General features: G+C 52.4%; 1 protein-coding gene across 1 annotated transcript in view; it reads right to left on the reverse strand.

Annotated features, from left to right (window-relative positions):
- The window catches only part of LOC136566844 (fibrillin-2-like), a 71,577-nt gene extending 53,868 nt beyond the window's left edge, over positions 1-17,709 (reverse strand). The window contains 5 exon segments of the mRNA XM_066566164.1: positions 3,757-3,852; positions 6,076-6,171; positions 9,038-9,136; positions 10,110-10,192; positions 17,555-17,709. Coding sequence (XP_066422261.1) covers positions 3,757-3,852; positions 6,076-6,171; positions 9,038-9,136; positions 10,110-10,192; positions 17,555-17,709 — 529 coding nt within the window.
- Between the last annotated feature and the right edge of the window lie 9,598 nt (positions 17,710-27,307).

Below are 27,307 nucleotides of genomic sequence, written 5' to 3' on the forward strand. Positions count from 1 at the left end.
GTGTTTCTCAGCCTGAATCAATTGTTCCTGTTGTTCTCCAGGTGTTTTCCAATTGTCCCTGTTGTTCTCCAGCTGTTTTCCAGCCTGGATTGATTGTCCCTGTTGTTCTCCAGTGTTTTCCAATTTTCCCTGTTCTTCTCCAGGTATTTTCCAGCCTGGATCAATTGTCCCTGTTCTTCTCCAGGTATTTTCCAATTGTCCCTGTTCTTCTCCAGGTGTTTTCCAATTTTTCCTGTTGTTCTCCAGTCTTTTCCAATTGTCCCTGTTCTTCTCCAGGTGTTTTCCAATTTTTCCTGTTCTCCAGTGTTTTCCAATTGTCCCTGTTCTTCTCCAGGTATTTTCAAATTGTCCCTGTTGTTCTCCAGGTGTCTCCCAGCTGTCCCTGTTCTTCTCCGGGTGTTTTCCAATTGTTCCTCTTGCTCTCCAGGTATTTTCCAGCCTGGATCAATTGTCCCTGTTCTTCTCCAGGTGTTTTCCAATTGTCCCTGTTGTTCTCCAGGTGTGTCCCAGTTGTCCCTGTTGTTCTCCAGGTATTTTCCAGCCTGGATCAATTGTCCCTGTTGTTCTCCAGGTATTTTCCAACTGTCCCTGTTCTTCTCCAGGTGTCTCCCAGTTGTCCCTGTTCTTCTCCAGTTTTCCCTGTTGTTCTCCAGGTGTCTCCCAATTGTCCCTGTTGTTCTCCAACTGTCCCTATTGTTCTCCAGGTATTTTCCAGCCTGGATCAATTGTCCCTGTTGTTCTCCAGGTGTCCCTGCTGTTCTCCAGGTGTTCCCCAGCCTGGCTGTGGCTCTCCAGCCCCAGAGCTGTCCCAGCCCCTCCAGGCCAGGGAGGGGAGCAGCCCCAGGGTCTCCCTGAGGGGCTCCTTTCTCATGGAATACTTTCTCCAGCTCGTCATTTCCTCCCTTCACCCAAACACAGCCACATTCCTCCAGTTTAACTGTTTGGACTTTTGCAGAAAAGAAAAAGCTGGCGGGGGCACTCTCTAAGGCCAGACATTCCAAGTGCTGGAAAAACACATCCAAAGGAAATTGTAAAAGGGGGGGACTTTTTCTGAGCTTTCCTGTCCTATTTTTACTGTTTCCTGATGAAGTCTCAGCCTGGTGAAACCTGAGAGAGTTTCAGGGAGGCACAAAGAGCACGGGGAAACACAGAGCTGGTGGTTCCAGAGCAGGAGGAACGGCTGGAAAAGTCAGAGCAGGGCTTGGGAGCTCCTGGAAGAGCCCTCGGGGTCAGGAATTGTCCTGGTTGGTCACTGGAGGGGCTGGGGTGGCACTTCCAGAGCTCCAGACTCTCCCCAGGCCCTCAGGTGGAAACCTGGCAGTGCCCAGAGTCCCTTGGAAGAGACCACAGCTCCTGGAGCCCAGGGAAAAACTCCAGGGAAAAGCTCCTGGATCCCAAAGAGCTCCTGGATCCCAGGGAAAAGCTCCTGGGAAAATCTCCTGGATCCCAAGGAAAAGCTCCTGGATCCCAGGGAAAAGCTCCTGGATCCCAAAGAGCTCCTGGATCCCAGGGAAAAGCTCCTGGAAAAAGCTCCTGGATCCCAAGGAAAAGCTCCTGAATCCCAAAAAGCTTCTGGATCCCAGGGAAAAGCTCCACAGGGAAGATTTAATTTAGGCTGGAAAAACAACCCCAAATGCAAAAGCTCATCCCTGGAGCACGGGAGGAGCTCCAAACATCACCTGATGAGTCAAACTCCGTCATTTTTTCCGACTCGAGGGAGGGCGGAATCGGAGCCATGACATCAAAATCCCTCACTCTGCTGTAAATCCACGAGCAGCCCCTGGCCCCACAGCCTCAGCTCTTGCGGGCTGCAGCTTTTCCTCCCACACTGATGTAATGGGAGCTCAGGTTCCACAAAATATCCCCCAGCCACTCGTCCCCAAAGATGTCGGGGAGAGGGAGGAAATGATGCTGGGGTTCTGTGAGTGCCTGCTCCGAGGGTATTTCCCTCTGGAGGGGGGGAATTTCCTGGATGAGGTGTGAGGGGGGGGTTTGTTCTGCTCCCAGTACAAAGCAGCCTCTTACTGGAGCTGCTCTCAGCACTCAGAAATTCGCTTTATTCCAATCTAAAATTCAAATTACTTCTTGTTACGGCGGTGGCAAAGTAAATTCGAGTGGAGCCCTTAAGTAAATCTGGAGTCGGATGGATTTGGGGTGGGTGAGTTCTTTCTGCCAGGGATGGGGCTCACAGAATCCCAGGATTCTGGGCTTGGACATCGCCCAGAACAGCCCAGGGTCACCTGGAGCAGGGGACACAGAACCAGGTGGGTTTGGAGTCTCCAGACAGGGAGAATCCCTGGGCAGCTGCTCCAGGGCTCTGCCACCTCCAGGAAAAGGAGTTTTCCCTCCTGCTGGGGTGGAATTCCTGGTGTTCTGTTTGCGTTTATGCTCCTCACTCATCGCTCCGGTGACCAGCACAGAGAATTCCACATCTGGCAGACCCCAGGACATCCCCTGGCCCTGGGAGGAGAATTCTCCTTTCTCCCTGCCAGCAAAGGGCTTCAGGGTCTGCTCTGAATTCATCCTGCTCCAGGACAACCCTTGGGAACGAGGACTGGGGCTACAGGAGGTGCTGGAATCCCCTTCTGGAGGCCCCCAAGGATCCACCAACACCCCCTGGAGCCGCAGGACACAAACCCTGCAGCTCAGAGCCTCCTCTCAGCAGCCCTGGGGATGGAGTTTTCCCTCAGGAGGGCGAAGCTGTTCCCTGGCTCCCGGATTTTCCCTGGAAGGCCAATCCCAGGCACTCACCTGGCTGCAAACCCCCAGGAACCATTCCCAGCCCAGCTCTGTTTGTCTTGGCAGGGAGGAGCAGTGTGGACACAGCTGCAGGATTTGTTTTGTCTCTCACACAAGTCTGGCTCAGCCAAATCTCTGCAGGCTTTGTGAAAATGCTCCTTTATGTAAAGAATTTTATACAAACGGCCCCAGAGTCTCCCCCCTTGCTCAGCCCCTGCCTCTTCCCCTCTCTCCATGCACAGGACATTTGGATTTTCCAGCCTTCTCCAGAAGTTTCCTTCAGGAATTTCCAGCTCTCTGCTCACACCCAGCCAGTGTCTGGGTGGATTTGGGAATCTCAGTGCTTCAGGAGGAAAAATGAGGAGGAGCTCACCAGGAGCTCAGGTTTAGGGGGGAAATCTCCCAGGGTAGAGCCCTCCAGAGAGAAATCCTCCTCATTTTCCATAACTAAAGCAATTCCTGTGTGTTGGGCAAAGGCAAGGAAAGGGTTTAAAGAATCTGTAACTGCTGCAGAACAGCAGAATTGTCCAGAAAATTGGGGATGTTCATCCCTGGAAGAGTCCAAGGCCAGGCTGGAGCAGCCTGGGATAGTGGAAGGTGCTCCTGGATGGTTTTAAGCTCCCTTCCAACCCAAACCACTCCACAATTCCCTGATGCTACAAAGAAGACTGGCGGTGGCAAAGTAAATTCAAGTGAAGCCCTTAAGTAAATCTGGATGGATTTGGGGTGGGTGAGCTCTTTTTGCCAGGGATGGGGCTCACAGAATCCCAGGATTCTGGGCTTGGACATCGCCCAGAACAGCCCAGGGTCACCTGGAGCAGGGGACACAGAACCTGGCAGCTCCCAGACGGGCCCTGCACTTGGCCCTTTGCAATAAACCCCAAGTTCCATGACCAGAAGAAGAGTTATGGCATTGCAATGCCATAACTCCCTTGGCCCTTTGCAATAAACCCAGATTTCCAAGCCCTGGCTGCAGAGACCTCTGGTCTCCATCCATGCCACCCCATCCCTGCTCACCTCTCTCGCACTGGGGCCCGGTGAATCCGTACACGCACGCGCAGCGGTTGGGGCCGATGCACCTGCCCCCGTTCTGGCAGCCGTTCTCACACACAGCTGAGAGGGAAAAACAGAGAATTCCATCACCCCTGCTCCTGGAGAAACCCCCTCCACGGTGGTTGGAGTGTCAGAGTTTGGAGCATCAGCTCTGTGTTCTCCCATCCGCAGAGAAATCTGAGATTTTTGGGGTTTTTTTTCCTCCTTGGATAATTTGTTCCCTGTTGCTGCCCGAGCCCCCTTCTGCAGAAGCCATAAACTCCTCTTGCACTGGGGAGGATTTCCTGCCCTCTGGAATCTCAGCGTTGGGATTGAAGGATACAAACAGGAAAATGCACCCAGGGAAAGGTGTGAGGAATGGCACAGCTGGAATGGGAGAAGGGGAGGATGGATGGGCAGGGATTTAACCCCAGGGCCCAGAGCAGGGAACTGAGGTCTGAGCAGCACTTGGGTACTCCCTGACCTCAAACAGTCACTGGCTTCAAATATTCCTGACTTAAGATATTCCTGACCTAAAATATTCCTGACCTAAAATATTCCTGACTTAAACTCAGTCCTGCTACCCTGAGCTGAAACCCTGCACTCAGGGCTGGAGCCAAGGGAAGTTTCCTGGTTGGAATCACAGATTGATGGAATCTGCAGAGCAGGAAGGGCCCCCCAAGGACCCTGCCCTGCCTGGAGCCCTCTCAGTGCCCAACTCCAGCTCTGAGCCTGGGCTGGGATGGGGCCAGGGCGTGCAGGATTGGATTGGGATGGCCCAGGGGATGCAGGATTGGATTGGGACGGGCACAGGGGATGCAGGATTGGGCCAGGGGGTGCAGGATTGGATTGGGATGGGCCCAGGGGGATGCAGGATTGGATTGGGATGGGCCCAGGGGGTGCAGGATTGGATTGGGATGGCCCAGGGGATGCAGGATTGGGCCAGGGGGTGCAGGATTGGATTGGGATGGGCCCAGGGGGTGCAGGATTGGATTGGGACGGGCCCAGGGGGTGCAGGATTGGATTGGGACGGGCCCAGGGGGTGCAGGATTGGATTGGGACGGGCCCAGGGGGTGCAGCATTCCCCAGCCTGCCGGGATGTCCTGCCAGGGGAGCAGAGCAGGATGGAGCTGGGAGCTGCACGTAGCGAGGGCTGCACGTCCCAGCCCGGCCCCGGGCTGCTGCTCCTGAGAATTTTCCCAAGCTTTTGCTGCTCAGGATGAAATTTCCCATCTGGAGCCTCTGCCTCTGGCTGAACTTTCGGGGAAGTTTCAGCAGCGAGGGATCAGGCAGAGCTGAGGCAGAGTTTGGGGAGAATTGGGGATTTTATCTTTAAAAATCCTCAGTGGGACTGATTCCCACGTGGATCCAGGGATTTGGAATTTGGGAAGTTCTAAATGATCTAATTGAGAAGAGATTCTTTCAAAGATATGGTGCTTATTTGCTAACTAAAGGCTTCTTAAAATGTATTACATGGTAGAATATGTATATAATATATAAATATATATAATTTATAATTTGTGTAATGATATAATAATTGTAGCATACTAAATATAATTATATAATTATAATATAGTAAGAGAATATATAATTATAGAGATGTGTAACTGTATATATAATACATAGGTGTATATTATATATAACATATAATATATTATATAATAATATAATATATAATAATATAACAATATAATATATTGTGCATATATTATCTCATAGATAATAATATTATCTAATTATAATATAATAATAGATGATATATATTATGAATATACTATACATTAAATTCTATATTATATGTCATATATTAGAAGATATAACATATCTATATAATATATATTATCTCTATAATATGTTCTATATTATCTATATATTACATACAGATAATATAGTATATACAATACTATCAATATCTATTATCTATAGATTATAATAGATTGAGAAATCTATATTCTACTAATATATTATACATTACACTGGGAAATCAATGAATCCATTAATTATGTCTCATATCTATATTTTGATACAGAGCTGTGTTGGTCGTGAGAGAGGGCTGAGATTCCAAGGGAAGGAGAACACGGTGCTGATGTTGGAGTGTCCTGGGTGCCCTTCCCTATCCCTGTTCCCATTCCCATCCCCACACACGCTGCCCGCAGTAGGTGCCCGTGAATCCCTTCTGGCACAGGCAGGACCCGTTCCTGTTTCCATCCCATTCCCGTTCCCATCCCCATCCCATCCATCCCGTTCCCATTCCCATTCTCATTCCCATCTCATTCCCATCCCCATTCCCATCCCCGCACTCACGCTGCCCGCAGTAGGTGCCCGTGAATCCCTTCTGGCACAGGCAGGACTCCTCGGAGCAGCTGCCCCCGTTCATGCAGCGCACGCTGCAGCTCTGCACTGGGGACAGGACAGGGACAGGGTCACCCCCAGAATTCCCTCAGGGACAGGGGACACCACCCGGGGCTGGGGGGGCTCCCTGGGGTCACGGATCCAGCTCCTGACTCCAGACACCCCAACAACGCAATCCCACCCCAGAGGGTTTTCCAAAGGCCCCTGGAGCTCGGGCAGGTTGGGAATGTGCCCATTCCCAGGGGACCCTCGGGGGCAGAGCCTTTCCCTGAGCTCCATCCCACCCTTTGTTCCCCACAAACCCAAGGCCCCCATCCTTTTACTTCCTTAAGGAATCCACCCCAACCAAACCTTTCCAGCTTTGTCCTTCCTGCAAACAAGGGCATGAATAATTCCCTGTTTTTGACACAACCCTGTCACAATCTCTTCTGTCAGGGTTTTATACTTTGCCAATATTTTCCCACCCTTTTTTATCATTGTTTTCCATTATTGCTCCATTTTCAACCCTTTCCACACTTTGGGCTGTCTAATCTTCCAAATTCCTCCCTATCAAAGCCTTCTGAGGAGTTTGGGGGGGATGAAATCTCCTTGGTGGAGGAAAATGGTCAACTTTAAGATATTTCTCCTCCTTTTGCAAACAGAACGTGGCCTCCTTGACAAGATCCAGTTACTGGGAGAGTTTTTTTTTTAAAGGAATTTGGAAAGAAAAGCACGAATCCTCCATTCTTCCATGTGAGAGCTGAGCTTTCCCACAGGATTATGACCCACTGGATGTGACTGAGGCACTGCAGGAAAACAATAGCAATAAATAAATTGGGAAGTTTTATCCTTGCTGTGGACACCAAGTGTTGGCTTTAACTGTTTCCTCACTGCATGGAGAAGGAATTTGGGATTTAAGCAGCCCAAAGAGGGATTTTTGGGGCTCAGCAGCGAGTTACAAACACAGCTTTCTCTCTGGAATGCCTGGAACAACACATTCCTCCTCTGGAAGGTGTGACCACTCCAACTGCAAGGGCCTGAGGTTGGAGCAAATCACGTGAAAAGTGGATTTCACACAAAAACCCCACAAATCATGTGAAAAGGGGATTTCACACAAAACCCCCACAAATCACGTGAAAAGTGGATTTCTCACAAAAACCCCACAGCTCTGGCTGCCAGGGGGAGGAGGGGCTGGGATCTGGCAGCTCCAGGGGTGGATTTATGGCATGGAGGCTCCTCCAACACCAATTCCAGGCTGGGAAGAGCTGGGGCCAAGCCCCTGCCCAGGAGCAGCAGGACTCACGAGTGTCCAAGTGGGAGAATTCTGATTTTTGGGAATGCTGGGAGCGGGGAGGGCTGGGCAATCTCAGAGCTCCAGGAGCTCAGCACAAGGGCTGGACATGGGATCTGGGGCTGGGCTGGATCCATCCCCATGTCTGCTCATCTTCCTCCTGCTCCACAGCCAGGGATCAGCCCAAATTTAGACGGGAGTTTAATCCTGCAGGAAATGGAGCTCCAGGCTTCAAAGCCTTGCCTGGATCAGGGCTGCTCCAACTGGGAAAAGGCTCCAGTCTGGGAAACTCTTCCCTACAGCCCTGAGCTCACCCCGGCAGCCCTGGGGAGGGGCTGGGTGTCAGAGCTGTGCCCATGGCAGGGCTGCTCCTGGCACATCCCAAGCCCCACACCCCAGGGAGCTCAGGAATTTGGGGATTCAGGGCTTGGGCACAGGAAAAGCCCTGATCCTCACCCAGGAATTTCCAACCAATTGGCAAACACCCTTCCAGACCCCATTTCTGACTCCTGCCATGATCCCAAAATCCCTGAGGTCCCATCAGCTCCTGATTTAGCAGGGAATCCCAGACAGGTTTGGGCTGGAGGGGCCCTTAAAGCTCATCCCATTCCACCCCTTCCACAGGCAGGGACCTTCCACTGCCCCAGGCTGCCCCAAGCCCTGTCCAACCTCACATTTTCCAAGCCTGGAAGCCCCTGAGGATCTGGAATGCAGAAGAACATCTTCCAACCAGGAATTTCAAGGCTTTGTCAGGATTTGCCAGGGTAGCAGAGGCCAAAGTTGTAGGAAAAGGAGGAATGACAGGAAAAGGAGGATGACAGGAAAAGGAGGAATGACAGAAAAAGGAGGAATGACAGCACGTCCTCATTAACTTTTCCCAGGACTGGATTAGTCCTACAAATTATTGGAAGGGATCAGTGGCTCTGCCAGGGATCAGCTGTGGGGTTTTTGTCTCTACTCACTCACTACTCCACCTAAACAGCCCCTTCGGAGCACTCCTAAACCATCCTTACTCCCTGGAGTAGGAAACCAAGCAGGAAACGCTGCTCTTTGTTATTCCAGAGGAGGCAGGGTGGCTTTCCTTGCCTCTGGAATGCACAATTTGTCTGTTCTTGCTCAGAAATCCAGCCCCCAACAGCGAATTGCAGATCGGAGGAGCCCCCCCCTCTCCCGGGAATGCCAGGGCCGTGCCCAGATGGATGCAGGGCTCTCGGCATTCCTGGAATTCCTCCCTGATTGCTCCCACATGGACCCTGGCTCCCGCAGTTTGGTGGCTCCAGCACCACCTTCCCGGGGATCCGGAGCACAGTGTGGCCCTTGGGAAGAGCAGATCCCAGAAATTTCCTTCTCCCAAACACCCCCTGACTGTGGCTTTGAGGGGTCTCTTTATCTCTGCAGCTGGGCACGGGTGGAAAATTAACCCTTGGGATGTCTCTCTCCAGCTGAGCCCTCAAAAGGCTCCAAAATCCCATTTATTTCTGCAGGGAAAACCCCCGGGGTAAGCGCCCCAAAGCACAGAGTACGTTGTGAAACATGGAATATCGGGTGGGCTCTGCCCAGTTCAGGATGGGGCTGCAGGGATTGGGTTCCTTTCCCTTCTGGGAGAGCAGGGAAGCCCCAGGACCAGCAGCAGAATTCCCTCACCTCCAGCTGAGCCACAGTTGGGGGAGAGCTGTCCATTGGAGCAGGTGCACATGTTGGGCCGGGAGCAGAATCCATCCCCACAGGAATTCCTGCAGATTGCTGGAGGTACACAAGGACACTGGGATCACACCTCGGCAATTCCCAGAGCTGGTTCTGCCCCTGGGATCATCCCTTGGCAATTCCCAGAGCTGGTTCTGTCCCTGGGATCGTCCACTGGGAATTCCCAGAGCTGGTTCTGCCCCTGGGATCATCCCTTGGCAATTCCCAGAGCTGGTTCTGTCCCTGGGATCGTCCACTGGGAATTCCCAGAGCTGGTTCTGCCCCTGGGATCATCCCCTGGCAATTCCCAGAGCTGGTTCTGCCCCTGGGATCATCCATTGGGAATTCCCAGAGCTGGTTCTGCCCCTGGGATCGTCCACTGGGAATTCCCAGAGCTGGTTCTGCCCCTGGGATCATCCATTGGGAATTCCCAGAGTGGTTCTGCCCCTGGGATCATCCCTCAGGAGAGGAATCTGGAGCACCTCCGTGGGCACAGCAGCAGTGGGAAATGAAATGAAATCCAATCCCATTCCATCCCATCTTTATCCCACAGAAATGCAGGACATCATCCAATTCACGGCTTCTCCAGCCCCGACAGGAAGGAAAACTCCCAATCCAGGTGAGATTTATCTCAATCATCCTCCCAACTCCCAATCCAGGTGAGATTTATCTCAATCATCCTCCCAACTCCCAATCCAAATGAGATTTATCTCAATCACCCTCCCGTGGCCCCTTAAAACGCAAATTCCCGCTGGGGAACAAACACCTCTGGTGGCACCAGGTTTGCAATGTCCCCATCAATTAATGGAATCATTAATCCCATTAATAATTAATGCCTCCTGTCCCAAAGCAGGCAGTGCCAGGGGACACGGTGACACCTGAGAGGATGAAAGGCTGAATTCAGTCACTGGGACCAGTTGGGACCACCCGGGTTTAACCGGGATTGGCAGAGCTGGGGATTCCCAGGGGCTGGGAGCAGGGAAATCAGCTGGATCAGCTGGACCAGGGGAGGCAGGGACAGGGGGATACTCACGGACAATGCACTGGTTCCCTCCAGGCAGAGTTTTCCAGCCAGGACAGCAGTAGGAGTGGAACCTCGAGCCGCAGACGTTCGGGCTGAAAATCAAACACAGTTTGGGGTTTTTCCCTCTGTTTCAGTGGCTTTGGATAAATCCAGGCTCTGCAGGACAGCAGGGAAGAGCTCCCTGTGGGACATTTCCCTCCCAACTCCATTTGTAATCCCTTCTGTTTGTAATTTTGGGAGGTTTTGGTCAAAATCAGTGGAGAAGGAGGAATGAGGCATCAGTGCCAGGGACTGAGAGAGAAGGGAGCTCAATGGGATGGATAAAGTGGAGTATTTTTAATTAGGGGGCAGACACCACCTCTTTCCCAAAGGGATTCATCCCAGGATTTCATGCAGGGATGCTGGGAGATGGAGGCTGAAACTCAAAGATGCCAATTGTTCCTCCCAAAGTGAACCTTGCTGAGCATCTGCTAAAAATTAGCAGAGTTTCAAAATAAACCATGGGGAGAATCCACTCTGGGATCAATGATGTCCCAGCAATGACCCAGGGGGGAGAAGGGAATGAGATTCCAAAGCAAAAACTCCAGAAGGGCAACGCTGGTTTGTAAGGGGGAAAAGAAAATACCATCTTCAGCAAATCAGGGATGAAATTAGAGTTATCAGCAGTTTGCTCAGTGCAGGGAAACACAAGCTGGGATCCCTCAGTTCCATCAGAAAGGTCAGGATAAAAGGGACGTCTTAAAATCGTGGAATTACAGAATGGTTTGGGATGGAAGGACCTTACAAGGCGTGGAATTGCAGCCCTGCCAGGGACAGGGACCAGGCCGCTCCAAGCCCATCCAACCTGGCCTTGGACACTTCCAGGGATAAGGACATAATTTAAAAAAAAAAAAAAAAAAATTTTAAATAATTTTTTTTAAATCCAGAGGTTTTTTCCCCCTCCTCTCAGCTCTGCCTCCTTGGGGGTTTTTCCCGGAGCTGTCGAAGCCCTGGAGCGTTTTTCCATGGCTGGATCAGTCCCTTCTCACCTTCTGTGCCTCTAAAAGGGCTCATTAGCTAATGAGAATTATGCAAATGAGGTGAATGTGACCCAAAGAAGGAAGGACGGAGGGAAAACAAACTCGGCATCGCCTTTGTGCCCCTTAAACAAACGCTGGGATTAGCGATAAACAGGGAGGGAGCAGCGGGAATTTCAGTGGGGGAAGAAAGAGGCAAAAAAGAGGGAAAACAGGGAAAGAAAGAGGAAAAAAGAGGAAAATATATGAATAAAAGAGAGGGAAAAGGAGGAAAAGGAGGAAAAAAGAAAAATAGGAAAAGAGAAAAAAGGAGGAAAAAGGAGGAAAAGGAGAGGAAAAAAGAAAAATAGGGAAAAAGAGGAAAAGGAGAGGAAAAAAAAGAAGAAAAAAAAGGAGGAAAAAAGAGGAAAAGGAGAGGGAAAAAATAGGGAAAGAAGGGAAGAAAAAAAGAGGAAAAAAGAGGAAAAACCCGCTGGAACAGAGCCCTGGGCTGGGAAATGCTGGATGGGAACCCCATGAGCCAATTCCCAACTTGTTCACCTTTTTTAATAAATTCCCATTGACTCCAGGTTTTCCCAACCTTCCAGAGCCACCTTTTGCTTCAGCAGTGAAAATTTACCTATAACCAGGTTAATGAGGATTTTCAGCACCAAAAGAAGGGGTGTCTGCTATCCATGGAAAAGCTTCTTTCAGGAAGAGATGGGGAAGGTTCTTTTTGGGATTATTTGTGACCCCCTCCCCTGCAGCCTGTTTCTCATTGTGGGACGCGAACAGAATGAATGCGGATGACTTCAGCCTGTGGTTTTCCGGGGACAATGATCCCACCTCTCCAATCTGGACACTTTTCCTCCAATTCAGGCTTTGCTCTGGTTTTGCTCCGTGCCCGGATTTTTGCTGCGCCCTTGGGATCAGCTCTGACAATGGCTGGGGACAGCTCTGGAGCCCCCCGGCCCCGCTGGGATCGCAGGGGGACAATCTCTGCTGCCAAATGCCAGGGTGGGTTTGGGAAAGCCCCTCCCTTGCCACCCCGAGGGATCTGGGATTGTGTCAGGGCGTGGGAGCAGATCCCAAACAAAGCTTTGGGGTCCCGGGTGGGTTTGTGTCCCCCCCTCCTGCGCTGGCCAGGAAATGCTGACGGGGTTGATTTCAGAGAATCCCCACTCTGAGGAGTCCTCTGCTCACTGCCCCAGGCCTGGCTGTGTTTGATGAGGAATTTGCAATGGAAGAATTCCAGAATTCCCCCTGGGAAAGTCAGACCTGCCCCTGTTCAATGTGACAATGACAAGGTGCTGCAAAGGGGGTTCTGAAATTCCTCCCAGCTGGAACCCATCCCTGCTTCTCCAAAGCAGCTCCTGAGGACTTTTAGGAATGGGTTCAAGTCCCAACAATTCCAATTATTTTTTTGTCCTAAGAGCTGGTGTTAAGAGGTGAGAGGTGCTAAATGTCTGTACCACAAGGAAAAGCCACAAAGCTCAGAACTTCCAACAGAAATTTGGATGTGTGACACTGCCAGCGCAGAAATATTCCAAACTCAGCATGTAGAAACACGGGATCATAAAATCCCAGACTGGTTTGGGCTGGAAGGACCTGAAACCCCATCCAAATCCAGCCCTTCCATGGGCAGGGACACCTCCCACTGTCCCAGGCTGCTCCAAGCCAGCCTTGGACCCTTCCAGGGATGGAGCAGCCACAGCTGCTCTGGGAATTCTGCTCCAGGGCCTCACCTCTGGGAGATGGAATTAATAGTTTTAATTATTCTTATTCGGTTTCATCAAAGGAATGAAGGAAAACAGAAGGAAAGTCTTGCAAAGGCTGTGCAGGGGTTGGGTTGCAGCTGCTCTGGGTTCAAGCCCAATAATCCTGATCATTTTCTATTTTATGTTTTTTCAGCAAGGGAGGGGGATCTATTAAAATTTTGTTAAACACCTTTGCTTTGTCCATAAGAGGATTTTTTCCCTTTATTGGGTTCTTCCCACATCTCTGGGTGATGGTAGGAAAATCTCCCTTCTTGGTGCACATTTAATTCAACCCCTACAGACCAGCAAGGAACCTTTTCCTTTGAAAAAAGAACTAAAAATCCAACAGATTTCCAGGAACTACTTCACACTTTCATTTGGAATGCAGCACTACCAACTCTTCCATTTTATTTTTTTTTTTCTCTCCCTCCTTAAATTCTGAAATAAATCAAAACTTCAAATACAGCCCTTAAAACTTCCAGACAAAACCAATACAACCTCTGGCTCCTCCGCCAGATATTCCTTTGCCATTCCAATATTCTCCCTCACGATCCCTGCCAAAAACAAGAGAGCCCAGCCACGGCCAGGAGGCCAAGATCAACCATTTCACAACATAAATCAGGACCCAGAGGAAAACTGAGGAACAAAAGTCTCGAGTCAGAGGTTTCCAAGTGCCGCCTTCACGTCGTTCCTGGTGTTGTTCGTAGTATCCCAGCCCTGGCACGGGGAGCGAGGCTGGGACGTGGAGCTGGAAGCAGGAATGTGCTCCAGAGGTGCCTGGATCACAGGGGCAGAACTCCAGCTGCACCTTTCCTGAGGGAAATCTGGGGCTCTTTCTGCTCATTTGGTTTTTGAAGGGTTTAGATCGCCGCTCTTTCCCAGCTCCCCCCCCCCAGCGAGGGGCTCTGGCTGCCTGAAACCCAGGACTGAGGTAAAAACTGGGAAAATTCAGCTTCTGGTGCCTCTTAGGAGCACCTCGGTTCAGAGAACCACAGAACTGTTGAGGCTGGAAAAGACTCTGAGGTGCTCAGCCAGTGCCACCACCACGGTCACCAGCACGTCCCCAGGCGCCACCTCCACGTGGCTTTGAAACCTTCTCATTCCTAAAATTCTGGTGGAACTGCAGGGCCGGGTGATGGACCCGGGTGAAAATCCTGCTGGGAATCCCCCGTGCCCCTCTCTGAGGACACTCAGAGGTGCTGGAGCTCCATCCCTGACCTTCAGCATCACCCCAGAGTCAGCTCCAGGCCCCGTTGTGTCCCCTAGGCCCCAAATCCCAGCCCTTGGATTTCCCTCTCCTTTGCATCCAAGCTCAGGGGGGTTTGGAGAACCCCTGAGCTCCTGTTCTGCAGCTCCAGCATTTCCCTGTCCATCCCTCAGTGGAAAATCCAAGCTCAGGGAGGTTTTGGAGAACCCCTGAGCTCCTGTTCTGCATCTCCAGCATTTCCCTGTCCACCCCTCAGTGGAAAATGAGGAGGTGTCAGAAATCAGCTGGAAGCTGCTCCCGTTCCCTTTTCCCCACAATCAATTTGGCCCCTCTGAGTGCTGCCCTCAGGGCAGGGGTGCCACAAGCTCCTCTCCCAACACCTCTCCCCACCCATCTTCTCACTTGCAGGGCCCAGCTGGTAATTAATGGGCTCGACCTAACGAGCTGTGGTTAAAGCCAGGCTTTTACCCCTCCTTGCAGAGTGGAAATGGCAGTGCCAGCCCAGTCCTGCTCCCCTTTGTTCCACACAAACCCCTGGAAACTGCCCAAGAGTTCATTAAAGCAATAATAAAGCAATAATCCCATCCCAGGCCTGCCTCAGAACGGGATTTGTCAGGGCTGGGCCCTTCAGGAGAGGCTCATTTGAAATTGTCTCTCCTTTAATGGGTTTAAGGCCGGATTAAAGCCGGGCCTGGGCTGGGATTTATTGCTCCCCATGCCTTTATTAATTGTTATTTGGGAAAGCAGGGCTGGATAAGAGGCTTGTTTATTTTGCATTTAATCCCCGCTTTGCATTTATTTCATGCTTTTCCCTTTATCGAAGGAGGCTGGGATGGGAACGAGCTCTAAATAAATATAATTCCAGCAGAAACAGGCCCACTCTCTGGCCTGGACTGCTGGAGCCTCTTCCCAAAGCCTCTCCAAGTGGCCTGGAGCAGGGACAGCAGCAGGGACAGCTCGTGTTGGGCACCTGGAGTCACTGGGAGCAGCTCCTCCCTCCCATCCCATGGTTTTGATGGATTCTGGATGATCTTTGAGGTCCTTCCAAGCCAAACCACTCTGGGATTCTACGAAACCCACAGGAAGTGGTTTGTGCCACTTGTGGGTGATATTTAAGAGAAACCGAACCAATGTTTGGGTATTTTTATCTCCCAGAGTTTAAAAAAAAAAACTCCCTAAAAATGAAACCTGGGTTCCCATTTTTCTCTCTGAACTCCTGGTGGGGTTTTGGGGTTTCTTGTCCCGTTTGGGAAAACAACAGAATTTGGAGATGGAGGGAGAAAAGGAGGCACAGACAAAGATAAATCCCAGGAGAATCGGGGCTGGAAAACACCTCAGAGATCATCCCAACCATTAACCCAGCAGGGAAGGGGAAAATTCCCAAAGGGAAGGGAAAAATTCCCAAAGGGAAGGGAGAAATCCAAATCTTGTCAGGGTTGGTGACTGTCCCTGGAGTCCTTGGATGTGTCTGTCCCTCACCAGGCTTTTGGGGAAGGAAAACATGGATAAAATGCCCATCCAGACCCAACATCCACATTTTTGGACCCTCTTTGAGCAGCCCCAGTGCCCAGGGCAGTGCCCAGGGTGGTGCCCAGGGATTCTCCAGCTCAGCTGGGCTTTAATCCCAGCTCTGGAATTCCAAATTGCTCCCTGCAAGCCCTGGAGCCAAGGAAGGCTGAGCCCAGCCTGGAGCTGTTTTTTTATCTCCCTGAAAGGGAAAGCTGAGGGGCTGGGAAGGCAAAGCCACAGCAAATATTTGCAATGGTGTCCTGAGCTGCTAAATGGACACCAGGGATAAATGGGATTAAATGTTCACTGGGTGGCTTTGGGGAAGAGATAATTCCACAAAATGCAGTTGTCAAGGTCACCCACGTGCCCACAGTGTGGAACAACCCCAGATTTAAACAGCTGAGCCAGCCTTTATTGACATTTCCCCCTTGGTTCATTCCTTTGGCCACTCCGAGAGAAGCAAACCTGGAACTGGGACTGATCTGCTTTTCCCAAAGGGAAATCCCACAGCAGCAAAGGATCCTGAGGCCTCAAAGCAGCAAAAGCCAGGCCAGGGAAGATCCCGGAATGATTAAACATGGAAACAACTTCTGAGATCACCAAGTCCAACCTCCCAACATTGATCCATAACTAAACTTCCCAGAATTGTTTCAAGGATTCCTTTCCATGCAGGCTGGAATTCCAGGAGGAGATTCCTCCATCCCCAAAGGTTGGAATTCCAGGAGGAGATGCCTCCATCCCCAAAGGTTGGAATTCCAGGAGGAGATCCCTCCATCCCCAAAGGTTGGAATTCCAGGAGGAGATGCCTCCATCCCCACAGGTTGGAATTCCAGGAGGAGATGCCTCCATCCCCACAGGTTGGAATTCCAGGAGGAGATGCCTCCATCCCCAAAGGCTGGAATTCCAGGAGGAGATGCCTCCATCTCCAAAGGCTCCGGCTGCAGCCCAAACCCAGCCCTTTTCTGGGGCAGTGCCCCCATTCCAGCAGCATTCCAGCATTCCCCAGCCCCTGGCACTGCCCAGCCCCACACTGGATCCCACTCTGCTCCTGCCCACGGGCACTCTGCCCAGGAGCTGCAGCCAGAGGGGCTCCAAAGAGCTTAAAATAACCCCAGATCAGCAGGAACCATCTTAGAGCAGCAGAGCCGAGCTCAGCCCGGGCTCTCCTGCTGGGCCTGGGCTCCCTCCTCAGGTGGGAAATGGCCCCAAACTGGGCAGGGAGCAGGAGCTGCCCCAAGGGGCAAAACCCTCCCAGCACAGCCCCAGCACGTGGAGCACAGCCAGAGGGACCCCAGGGGCAAATCCCGAGGTGACAACACCCCTAAGGGACATGGGAAGGACAGGCACAGCCACCAGGGCCAGGCATGGCATGGGCCGGCTTGGAAGGGACCCTAAATCCCACCCAGTGCCAGCCCTGCCACGGCAGGGTCACCTCCCACTGTCCCAGGTGCTCCCAGCCCCATCCAGCCTGGCCTGGGACATTCCCAGGGATGGGATGTCCCCAGCTTGCCTGGGAATTCTGTGCCCACCCTCCCAGGGAAGGCAAACCCACCCACCAGGTGGGTGCAGGTGAGCCCCGAGTGCCGTGACCCCAAAAGGAGCTCAGTGACCCCACAAGGAGCTCAGTGACCCCCAAAAGGAGCTCAGTGACCCCACAAGGAGCTCAGTGACCCCAAAAGGAGCTCAGTGACCCCCAAAAGGAGCTCAGTTACCCCAAAAGGAGCTCAGTGACCCCCAAAAGGAGCTCAGTTACCCCAAAAGGAGCTCAGTGACCCCCAAAAGGAGCTCAGTTACCCCAAAAGGAGCTCAGTGACCCCAAAAGGAGCTCAGTGACCCCAAAAGGAGCTCAGTGCCCAGCACTGCTCCCATGGGATCCTCCCAGACCCAGCTCCTCCTTCCCGAGCTCAGGGGACGGCGACCCTGCCAGACCAGCTCTGCCAGCCACCCAAAACCCGCTTTGCCAAAGAGCCACCAACTCCAACTCACCCTCGCAGCGAGTCCTGGCCCCTTCTCCTCACTCTGCTCGGGGGCCTCTCCTCGTAGGCTGTGAATCTGTCTGTCTGCAAGTCCCCCTCGTACTGTGCCGCGGCCAGCACGGCCGAGCAGCCCAGCAGGAGCCTGGCCAGCCACCAATCCCCCATGCTGGCCCCACTTCCAGCAGTCCCCCGAGAGCTCTGTCCAGCTGCAGGCTCCCTGCTGCCCTCGCAGGAGGACGAGGAGGAGGAGGAGGAGGAGGAGGATGGATTTTGGCAGCAGCGCCCCGGTGCCAAGGACCCGTCCTGGAGTTCCCTTTCTGGAAGGAAAAGAGGGGGAGAGAGACTTTGGAGGGAGTTTCTTGTTCTTGAGGTCAGGCAGGCCCACCCAGTGTCCCCACTGCCAGCCCCACCCCTGCCCTCCCGAATCTTCCTTTCCCCAGGAGCTGGAAGGCAGGAGATGCCCAGGAGCTGTGGTTCTGCCTCGCGCCGATTTCTCCTGATGGAGAAACAAAGAGCAGCCAAAGTCCTCCAAGGCGAGAGGAGAACGTCAAGGACGAGCAGCTCCTGCCCGTGGGCCATCATCCCACAGCTCTGCTGAGCCCAGCTCATCCATGAGTGAGGGACAGCTGTCCTGGTATGGGGACAGCCCCTGGCACGGCACTGATTCCCCCAAGGGTGGCCCCTGGGATGAGGTGGGTGATTTCGGGGCGCTGAGGAGAAGGCGGGGGTGGCAAGGCTGGGATCAGGGGGGCAGGAGATGAGGAATCCCAAGGGAAAGGCTCTAAAGGGGATCCCAGCCCATCCCCAGGGCCACCGCTCCCAAACCCCCCAGCTCTGCCCGTGGGGAGCCCATCCTTCCTCATCCTTCCTCATCCTTCCTCATCCTTCCTCATCCTTCCTCATCCTTCCTCCTCCTCCTGGCTCGGGGGGCAGCTCTCACCTCAGCACCCCCAGAATTTGGTGCCGCAGGAATGAGGAATCCTCCTGGAACAATCTGAGCTGCGAGAGGCCCCGGGTGGGGAAGGAGAGGCCCCCGAGCCACCCCTGACTGTCCCCCCTGCTCTCCCACTGCAGCTTTCCCGGGCCAGCCCAGCCTCGAAAATCAGCCCAGACAGGACAGAAAATGTGTCTGAACCAAAAAAAAAAAAAAAAACAAAACCAACAAACCAATAAAAAAACCCCACCAGAAAAAAAAAAAAAAAAAAAAAACCAAAAGAAAACAACCAAAATAACTCCAAACCCTAAAAATAATTCAAAGTTCCATTTCCCTCGCTGCTCCCAGCGTCCCAGCTGGGAATGTCTCAGCTCTGGAGGGCAGGAATTTTTCAGGCTCTAAGGTTTCAAACGCAGGGAGTGAGGAGGGTGGGAAGGGGAAAGGAGACAAAGAAATGCCCTCCCCGAGCCTGGCTCCCCGCTTATCTCCAGCCACACAAAAGGCAGAGTGTTCCTTCCCTGTCCCGCAGCTCCCGAGGAAAGGGGCACACGGAGGAAAAAAGTAGCAAAAAAAAATAAAAAAAAAAATTAAAAAAAAAATTAAAAAAAAAAAAATTAAAGAAAAAGGCACGAAAAGTTTCGCACTCCAGCGATTTAAAGCGAAGGAATTCCAGCTGCATCCATTTCCCCGCGGGGGGATGAGGAGCCTGACAAATGATCGATACACGGGACATTCCCGGAGAGCTCACACAGGCATGGAAAAGTCATTTACAGCCGCCAGAGAGTCGCAGCTTCAATGGAATAAAAGCCTCCAAAAGTTCTTTGCAGCGCTGAGAAATTCCAGCAAACCCCACTTGTGAGCAAGACACTGAGAGAATCGAGCCCTAAAAATCAGATTTTAAACCGCTTGGGAAGGAAGCAGGAAAACGTTTCCGAGGCAAGGCTGTGAGTGAGAAATGAAATCAATAAAAAAATAAAAATAATAAAAATGTGCGAGACACAATCAAAGAGAGAAAGGAACCGATAAAGAGAAAAGAAATCAGCTTGTGCAGCTCCGGAAAGTGGTGAAGAAATACCTTTGGGTCCTGGGGCTGGGGATGCGCCCAGAGCTCCTTTGTTTAGCGGAGGTCTGGGCAGGACAGAAGGACTGCAAGGCTCACTCCTGGGCAGAGCAGAAAAGGTGCAGCCTCAGCCGGGCCAGGGGGAGGGCCCGGGCGGTGGGAGTAGCTCAGCCCAGCATCCTCCAGCCAAAATTCTCCGAGGAGGGGCTGGGGGAGAGCTCGGCTCCAGCGGCACCTCGGCCCTGCCCTGGGGAAAGCTCTGAGCCCCAGTTTCGGCTCCCGGCAGCGGCTTCGCTTCAAAGACACCAAGGGGTTAATTAGGGTTCAGCCGTGATTTCGGGGGAAGCAGCGGTGGTGTGGCACAGCAGGGGAAAGTAGGGAGTGAAAAGCACTTTTCTGGTTCTCCTGGTTCGAGTGTGAAACAATGGAGTGTAACTTGCCCGAAACATGGATTTTTTTGAAGGAATAGGTGATCCAGCCCAGGATCTTCACACCCAAAAGTTACCTTGGCTCCAGAGGAGAAAAACCTTGGAGGTTAAGAAGCATTTTCTCAAAAGAAATCATTTTAAAAAGAAAAGCGCGAAGCAGATGTTCAGTCTTCCATCTGAGGAAGAGTTTTGTGAGTTGGGAGTTCAACTCCACTCTTTGGCTCTGTGAAAAAACAAAACAATAAACCAAAAAAAAAAAAAAAAACCACCCCAATTTTCCTCTGCTTCTTGCTGTAGGCCTCACGACCGATGGCTTTTTCTTCAAATAGAATGAAATGCTCATAAATCCTCTCTCTGCTCCGTGCCACCGCACACCCACGGCCTTTCCCAGGGGTGCAAGCCCAGGGTCCTCCTGGGAAAGCCCAAATCCAGCTGATTTCCAGCTCCAAGGCACTCAGAGGAGCTCCTGCACCAAGCAGGACCCAAAGGGAGAGCCAAGGGCTGCCCAGGGTGCCCCCAGATTGCGGCAGCCCCGTCCCCTCCTGACCCAGCACGGGAGGCTCCAGCTGAGCCATCGTCTCCATTCCCCAGTTCCAGGAGAGCTGAGCCCTCCTCCCCTGCTCCCTTTGAAACCCTGGGCTCTCCTTTGTTCCCAGCCCTGCTCCCAGTCAGCCCCTGCCGGCTCCTGAGGGGTCAGGAGAGGCTCAGCCTAATTAACAGCAGCCTAATTAACAGCGACCTTGCGGGATGCCAGGGGAAAGGCAGAGCTGGGAATGGAGCTGGGCTGGGAACACAGCTCTGCCAGGAGAGAATTCCCACTGCAATCCCCATTCCCGCTGCAATTCCCATTCCCGCTGCAATCCCCATTCCCACTGCAATCCCCATTCCCACTCCAGTTCCTATTCCCACTCCAGTTCCCATTCCCACTGCAATTCCCATTCCCACTGCAATCCCCATTCCCACTCCAGTTCCTATTCCCACTCCACTGCCTATTCCCACTCCAATTCCTATTCTTATTCCCATTCCCACCTCATCCCCACCCCCATCCCCATCCCCATCCCCATCCCATTCCCACTCCCACCCCATTCCCATTCCCACCCCACTCCCACCCCATTCCCATTCCCATCCCCATTCCCATTCCCATTCCCATCCCCATTCCCATTCCCATTCCCATTCCCATTCCCATTCCCATCCCATTCCCATTCCCATTCCCATTCCATTCCTATTCCCATTCCCATTCCCATTCCCCAGTCCTGTCCCCACTCCTGTTTAGATCCACCTGGGCTTTACCTGCCTGGGAAGGGCAGGACTGGGACATCCCATGGGGGAAAAGAGCCAGAAAAGACCCAAAAATGACATTTTCCTCCCCCTGGAGGAGAGAGGCCTAAGCCCAGCTTAGGCTCAGCTCAAGGAGCTGTCACAAAACTGCCCAGGAAGGGTTTCACTCCTTAATGAGTGAAGCACAGCGGAAGAATGCTGGTAATTAATTAGTATTGTTATTAATTACGTGCTTGGAGCAGAACCTGCAGAGTAATTTGAGTTTTCTGCTGCCCCGAGCAGAGTGAGAAATGAAGAGAAAGGAGGAGTCATTTAGGGGTGATTTGATGAATGTTTTAGTTTGGCCTGAACATAGAATTTTATTTTAGATAACAAAAATTCGGTTTCAAAGGGCTTTTAAATTAATTTTCAATTATTGTATTTATTCAAGCTTCTAAAATGTTGTTTGGAAAAGGAAAAAGCACAGCCTATAACTTTACCATTAATGAAATCAAATATTTGCAGATGATTCATTATCTGTCCAAACCATTTAACAAACCCAGAATGCATTTATTTATGAGTTTTCCCAGTTTGGATTCGGGAATTTTTGCCATGTCTCCTGTGCAAGCAGGTGGAACTTTGAGCAGTAAATAATGCAAGTGAGGACAGAGAAAAAGATCCAATCTCCTCGTTTTGGGGAGCCCCAGGCAGCACAAGGAGGTGGGAAAATCCTGAGGGAAAATGGGATGAGATCCTCATTCATGAATGTCTTTGGAATCATGGAAATGCCCAGGGGAGGGGGCTTAAAGCTGCTTTAAAAGTTGTTAAATTCAGCATTCGCCTTTTAATGCTCAGCAAACTCTGTGGGTCTTTCTCTGGGAGGAAAGGATACCAGGAATTGGGATATTGGGAACTGGGAACTGGGGAATCAGGAATTGGGATATTGGGAATTGGGGAATCAGGAATTGGGGCACCAGGAACTGGGAATTCAGGAATTGGGATATCGGGAACTGGGAAATCAGGAATTGGGATATTGGGAATTGAGATATTGGGAATTGAGAAATCAGGAACTGGGAAATCAGGAGTTGGGAATTCAGGAACTGGGATTGTCCAGCTGCAGAAGTGGAGCTTGGGGTGGCCCAGCTGTGGATTTTCAGTGCCTGAAGGAGCCACAAGAAACACGGAGAGGGGATGGAGGGCGCGGGGAATGGTTTTCCATGGGCAGGGAGGGGGTTCAGGGGGGATATTGGGATGGAATTCCTCCCTGGGAGGGTGGGAGGGGCTGGGATGGAGCTCCCAGAGCAGCTGGGGCTGCCCTGGATCCCTGGGATGCCCCCTGGCACAGGGGAGGTGTCCCTGCCATGGAAGGAGAGGGATGAGATGAGATTTAAGCTCCCTTCCGACCCAAATCATTCTGGAATTCTTTGATCTCCCGAGTGCGACAAGAGCTGGGGCTTTGGGTGTCAGCCCTGATTCCTTCACCTCTCCCGTTCATTTCTGCATCAAAGCTGAGCTGGTTCAGCCCCATCGGGGCCTGTCAGGAACCCCCAGCAAAGCTGCCTGAGAGCCCCTTGAACTTCTCCATTCCTGTCTTTATTAAAAGTGTCACCTAAAAAACTGCCTGGCTAAAATTAGCCTGCGATGCGTCTGCCAGGGTGACACAATGCTGTCAGGGCAGCAACAGCTCTGAACTGTGATGTCATCTCAGGAAAAACCAAGGGGAAAAAGAAAAAAAAAGGAAAAAGCAAATCCAGGCTCTTGTGCCGCAGTCCTTGCAGAGAGCAGGGGTCAGGGAGTGTGGGATGGACGCTGCCCACGCTGCTCAGAGAGCAGGGCAAGGAGGGATTTGTTCATGGGAATGGGCTAAAAGGGGCTCAGGGGGATGAGGACACGCTGGGCCTGCGCTGCTCAGGATTTCCAGAACCTCCCCATGGAATTTCAGGAGGAATTGGAGATCAAAAGTGGCAGCGAGCAGCACACGAGGCCCAGAGTGAGAGAGGCACTCAGGAACCAGCCCAGACAAAGCTTTCCTCAGGGAAATTGGTCCACAGCTTTAACTCCTTCCCCAGCCTCCCAGCCCCACACACCACCAGCAGGGCTTTGGCCCCAAATCAGGCTGGTTTCTCCTCATCCCTGACATTAAATCAATAATCAGCCTGATTGATTATTGATTATTATCAATAATCACCTTCCTGCCTCACCTTTGGCTCAGTCCAGCGACCTCTGCTTGCCAAAAACATATTTAAAAGGTCCTGTGTGGGCACAAGGGCTCCTGAGAACTTTCCAAGCTGGGGAATTCAGGGGATGAGCCCAGGTGATCCCAAGGATGGGAATTATCCCATCTCCTGGCAGCAGGGAACACCTGGCACCTCCTGGCATGATCCACACAAATCCGCTCCTGCACCTTGTCCAGATGCTCTTAAAATGTACCCAAAAAAAAAAAAAAATCCTGAATGCAAAAAAAAAACCATCCCAAGGGATCCCTGTGGCAGCCACAGCTTCTCTGGGAATCCATTCCAGCACCTCCCAGGGAGGAATTCCTGCCCCTGCACTCCCTGGGGACTCACTGGGATGAGTCTGCGCCCATCCCAAGATTTTGGGTTTGGACAGGAGCAGGTCAGACCTCAGGGAGCTCTGAGTGACCTCGGGGCTGGGGCAAAGCGCCAGCAGAATTCCCCAAACCCTCCCAGCCTCCTGCCATTCCCAGGGCTGGAGAAACTCCCGAATTTTACCCGCCCGTGGGAGGAACGAGGGGTTCAGGGATGCGGGGCCGAGGTGCCACCGGCCCCGTGTAACATTTCCAGCCCCCGAGCTTGTGACCAGGCTTGCAACATTCCTTTTGTTTTCTAGGAATTCGACTCCACCAAGGAGGGAAACCACAGGGAAATTGTTTCAGTGTGTGCTCTGGATTTGGGAGAGGACGGATGGGGCCGAGGGATGATGTATCACACGCGGCTCCGCAGCCAAGAGCTTTAGAAAAACACCCTTTGCTTCAAACCCGGGGAAAGGGACTTTTTCCCTCTTTGGCTTGGCAGGGGCTGAGCCCAGGCAAGGGGAGATCAAAGCCAGGCCAGGGCTGCTGCGAAAAATCAAGCCCTGGACATTTATTAAGATTTTATTCATAAAAAGCCCTGCTCTGAGTGCAGTGGGATTTCGCTGTGGAACTTTTGACACGGGAGCTGCCTGATTTAGAAGGAAAATTGTCTCTTTCTCCTGCCAGGAGTAAGGTGATCCCTCCATTTCCTGTGAAATTCCAAGCAGGGGTACAAACACCTTTCTTGTTGCCCTCAGGTGGGCTGGAGGCTCATCCAGCCCTGGCTCCTGGGCTCTGCAGCGTCCCCACCACCTCCCCAGGCAGATGCGGCTCTCCCAGCCCCACCTCACTCCCTTTGCCCTCGGTTGAATTCCGAGTTTCCCGTTTTCCGAGGTGGTTTTTTTTCTCCCCTTTGTGTGATCTGCAGCGCAGGAGTTTAGCTTGGCAGCGGGGCCGGAGCAGATGGAGAGCCCTGGCCCGGCTCCCCAGATCCCAGGAGCTCCTGCTCGGGGCTGTGGGCAGCATTTCCAGCCACTCACTGCCTGGATCTGCCAAGGCCGAGCCTAAAAAACAAAAAAAACCACCACTTTTCAGATAGAGGAGCTGGAATTTTCTTTAGGACAAGTGACCACACCAGCCCCCTCCCTCTGTGAAAGGTGAGAGTTCCACCTGAGCTGACTTCAAGGGAAAACAAGAGGGCAATTTCAGGGAAAGCTGGAATATTGATGTCCCTTCCTACAGCTCGATTGGGATGGGTGAATCCACACTGGATTTTCCCGAAGGTGAGGATGGGGCAGAGCTCTGCACTTGCCTTCCAAGCACATCCAAGGCATGAGCAGGCACAGGTTGGAGCCATTCCTCGTGGAAAAGATCCTTCATTGTCTCCCAGCACCAACAGAGGAGGAGAAGCCACGTCCATGCCCAGGAATGTGGTGCCCAATCCCTGCCCAGAGCATCAGCTGGCACAAGGAGGAGCAAAGGAATGAATCCACAGGGGCTGGGGAGGTCCAGGAGGGGAGCAGAGGGCGAGGATGGCACCCCAGGGTTACTCATGGGTCTCTCCCCATCACCCTCAGCCGAGCAGGGCCCTGAGGTGAAGCAAAAATGGGAAAAGAAAGGGAAAATATTGGAGAAAAATACCAAAAATATCCACCTTGTTTGGTGTGTGGAGAGCCCTTCCTTTGAAAAGCAGGTGGGTTCACAGCTCAGGAATTCAGGCAGGAAGAGGAAGATGGAAACGGAGAGACAAGAGGTGCTGGATCCTGCGCGGAAAATCTGCTGGGATTTCAGCAGGATGGGAGAACAGCTGTGAGCAAAGGCTGAGGAGCTGCTGACAGGGGGTGACTCAATGAAAATCTGTGTCCTGTCGGGGTTCCTGAGGCCTGGAGCAGCCAGATTCCCCCAGCTTTTCCCCACAGGAGAGGGGCTCCATCCCTCTGACCATGGCGGTCGCACAGAGGTGAAGGTGTCCCACACAGGGATTGCACTGGATGAGCTTTGAGGTCCCCTGGAACCCAAAGCACCCCAGCATTCCAGGTTAAAGGGGCCATTTAATCCAGGGTTGGGCTCAGTGGTCCTTGGGGGTCCCTTCCAGCCTGGAATATTCTGTGATTCCATGGCTCAGCAGCCAGGCTGAGCGTCAGGGTGGGAGGATCCTCTGCAACTGCTCGCCGAGGGTGGATTTGCTGCTGCCCCAAGGGCATCCAGAGGGTTTGGTTTGCTCCTGGTGCAGCATCAGCCGGTAAATGCAAACCCTCTCAGCTCCCCTCCTGCTTGGACATCCCTCCCTTCCCCGCCTGTCCCAGGATTCTGCCCTGGAAGGGGCAGCATGGGGAGCCCCAGAGCTGCCAGACCACCCAGGCAAGGCTGGAGCTGCCCCAGCCCAGCCTGTGCACAGCAGCTTGGCCATGGCACAGCTGCAGCCCAGGGCCACAAAAACACTGGATTTTGTTCCCCAGCAGCAAATCCAGCCCCGTGGCCTCCCTGGGATGTCCCAAATGCTGGAGCAGAGCCCCACTCTGCCACTCAAAGGAAGAGGGGAACAAATCTCATCCAAAGGAAGCCAAGGAGAGCTGTCCTGCCCTGCAAACATCATCTCGTGGATGATATCCAGGTCCCAAACTCCCTTCCTGCCCCAGCTGGGCCAGGGCCTCACTTCTCCTGAGCAGGCCACGGAGGACTGGAGGACTCCTGTTTCCAGAGGTTTCTATCAGTTTTTATCAGTTTATCCCAAACCTGAGGGTCTGGATGGATACTGGTCTGACTGGTCGAGGAAAAATCCAAAACCTTCAGGACACATTTGAAAGGAATTTCTGGAAAACACAGCGAGACCCCAAAAGGGACGGGAAGAAATTTGTGTGCAGCAAAACCTGGGATCCACTGGTCACTTCCTGCACCAGGATGGAGGGGTTGGGTTTGATCCTTAAGGCTCCTTCCAACCCAAATCACTCTGGGAGTCTGGGATTCCACAATTCCAGTCATTCCAGGAGATCTGTGCAGCCTCCTCTCCTCTCAGGAAGCACACACAGCAGAGCCTTTGTGTCTGAGCTGCTTGGCAAAGACCCCTCCACGTCCCTGGGGGAGTTGCATCATTATTTTGTTGCCTTGCAGGCATTATTAATATTCCAAGGTCTGGGGAAGGAGATTTTCCTTTGGAATCCTTTGGCTCTGCCTGTCAGGGTCGTGTGAGAGTTGGAGTCAGCCCCTCAGTGATGTCACCCTTGGCCAGGACACCCCCAGTGTCCCCCAGTCTGTCCCGCAGGGTCCCTTTCCCAGCTCGGGGTAATGAGGGAACAGACCCAGAGCCAGCAGAAAATCTGTTTTCCTGTGAATATTTACAGATTGGAGGGAACGGTTCAGCCCTGCCTTCCCTGGAGGCGCAAACCCCTTTCCTCCTGCTCCCTCTGCCAGCCAGCACCCAGCAGCAGGAGCAGATTTCCCCGGGTGCCAGCAGCTCCAGGAGTCATTCCCTGGAAAAGGCCACTCCTGGCTGGCAGCTGCCACGGAGCAGGAGGTGGATTTGGCCTCTCGGGGCTGTGGGGGGAGCAGGA

This window comes from Molothrus aeneus, chromosome 27 (assembly GCF_037042795.1).
Source record: "Molothrus aeneus isolate 106 chromosome 27, BPBGC_Maene_1.0, whole genome shotgun sequence".
Classification (NCBI taxonomy): Eukaryota; Metazoa; Chordata; class Aves; order Passeriformes; family Icteridae; genus Molothrus; species Molothrus aeneus.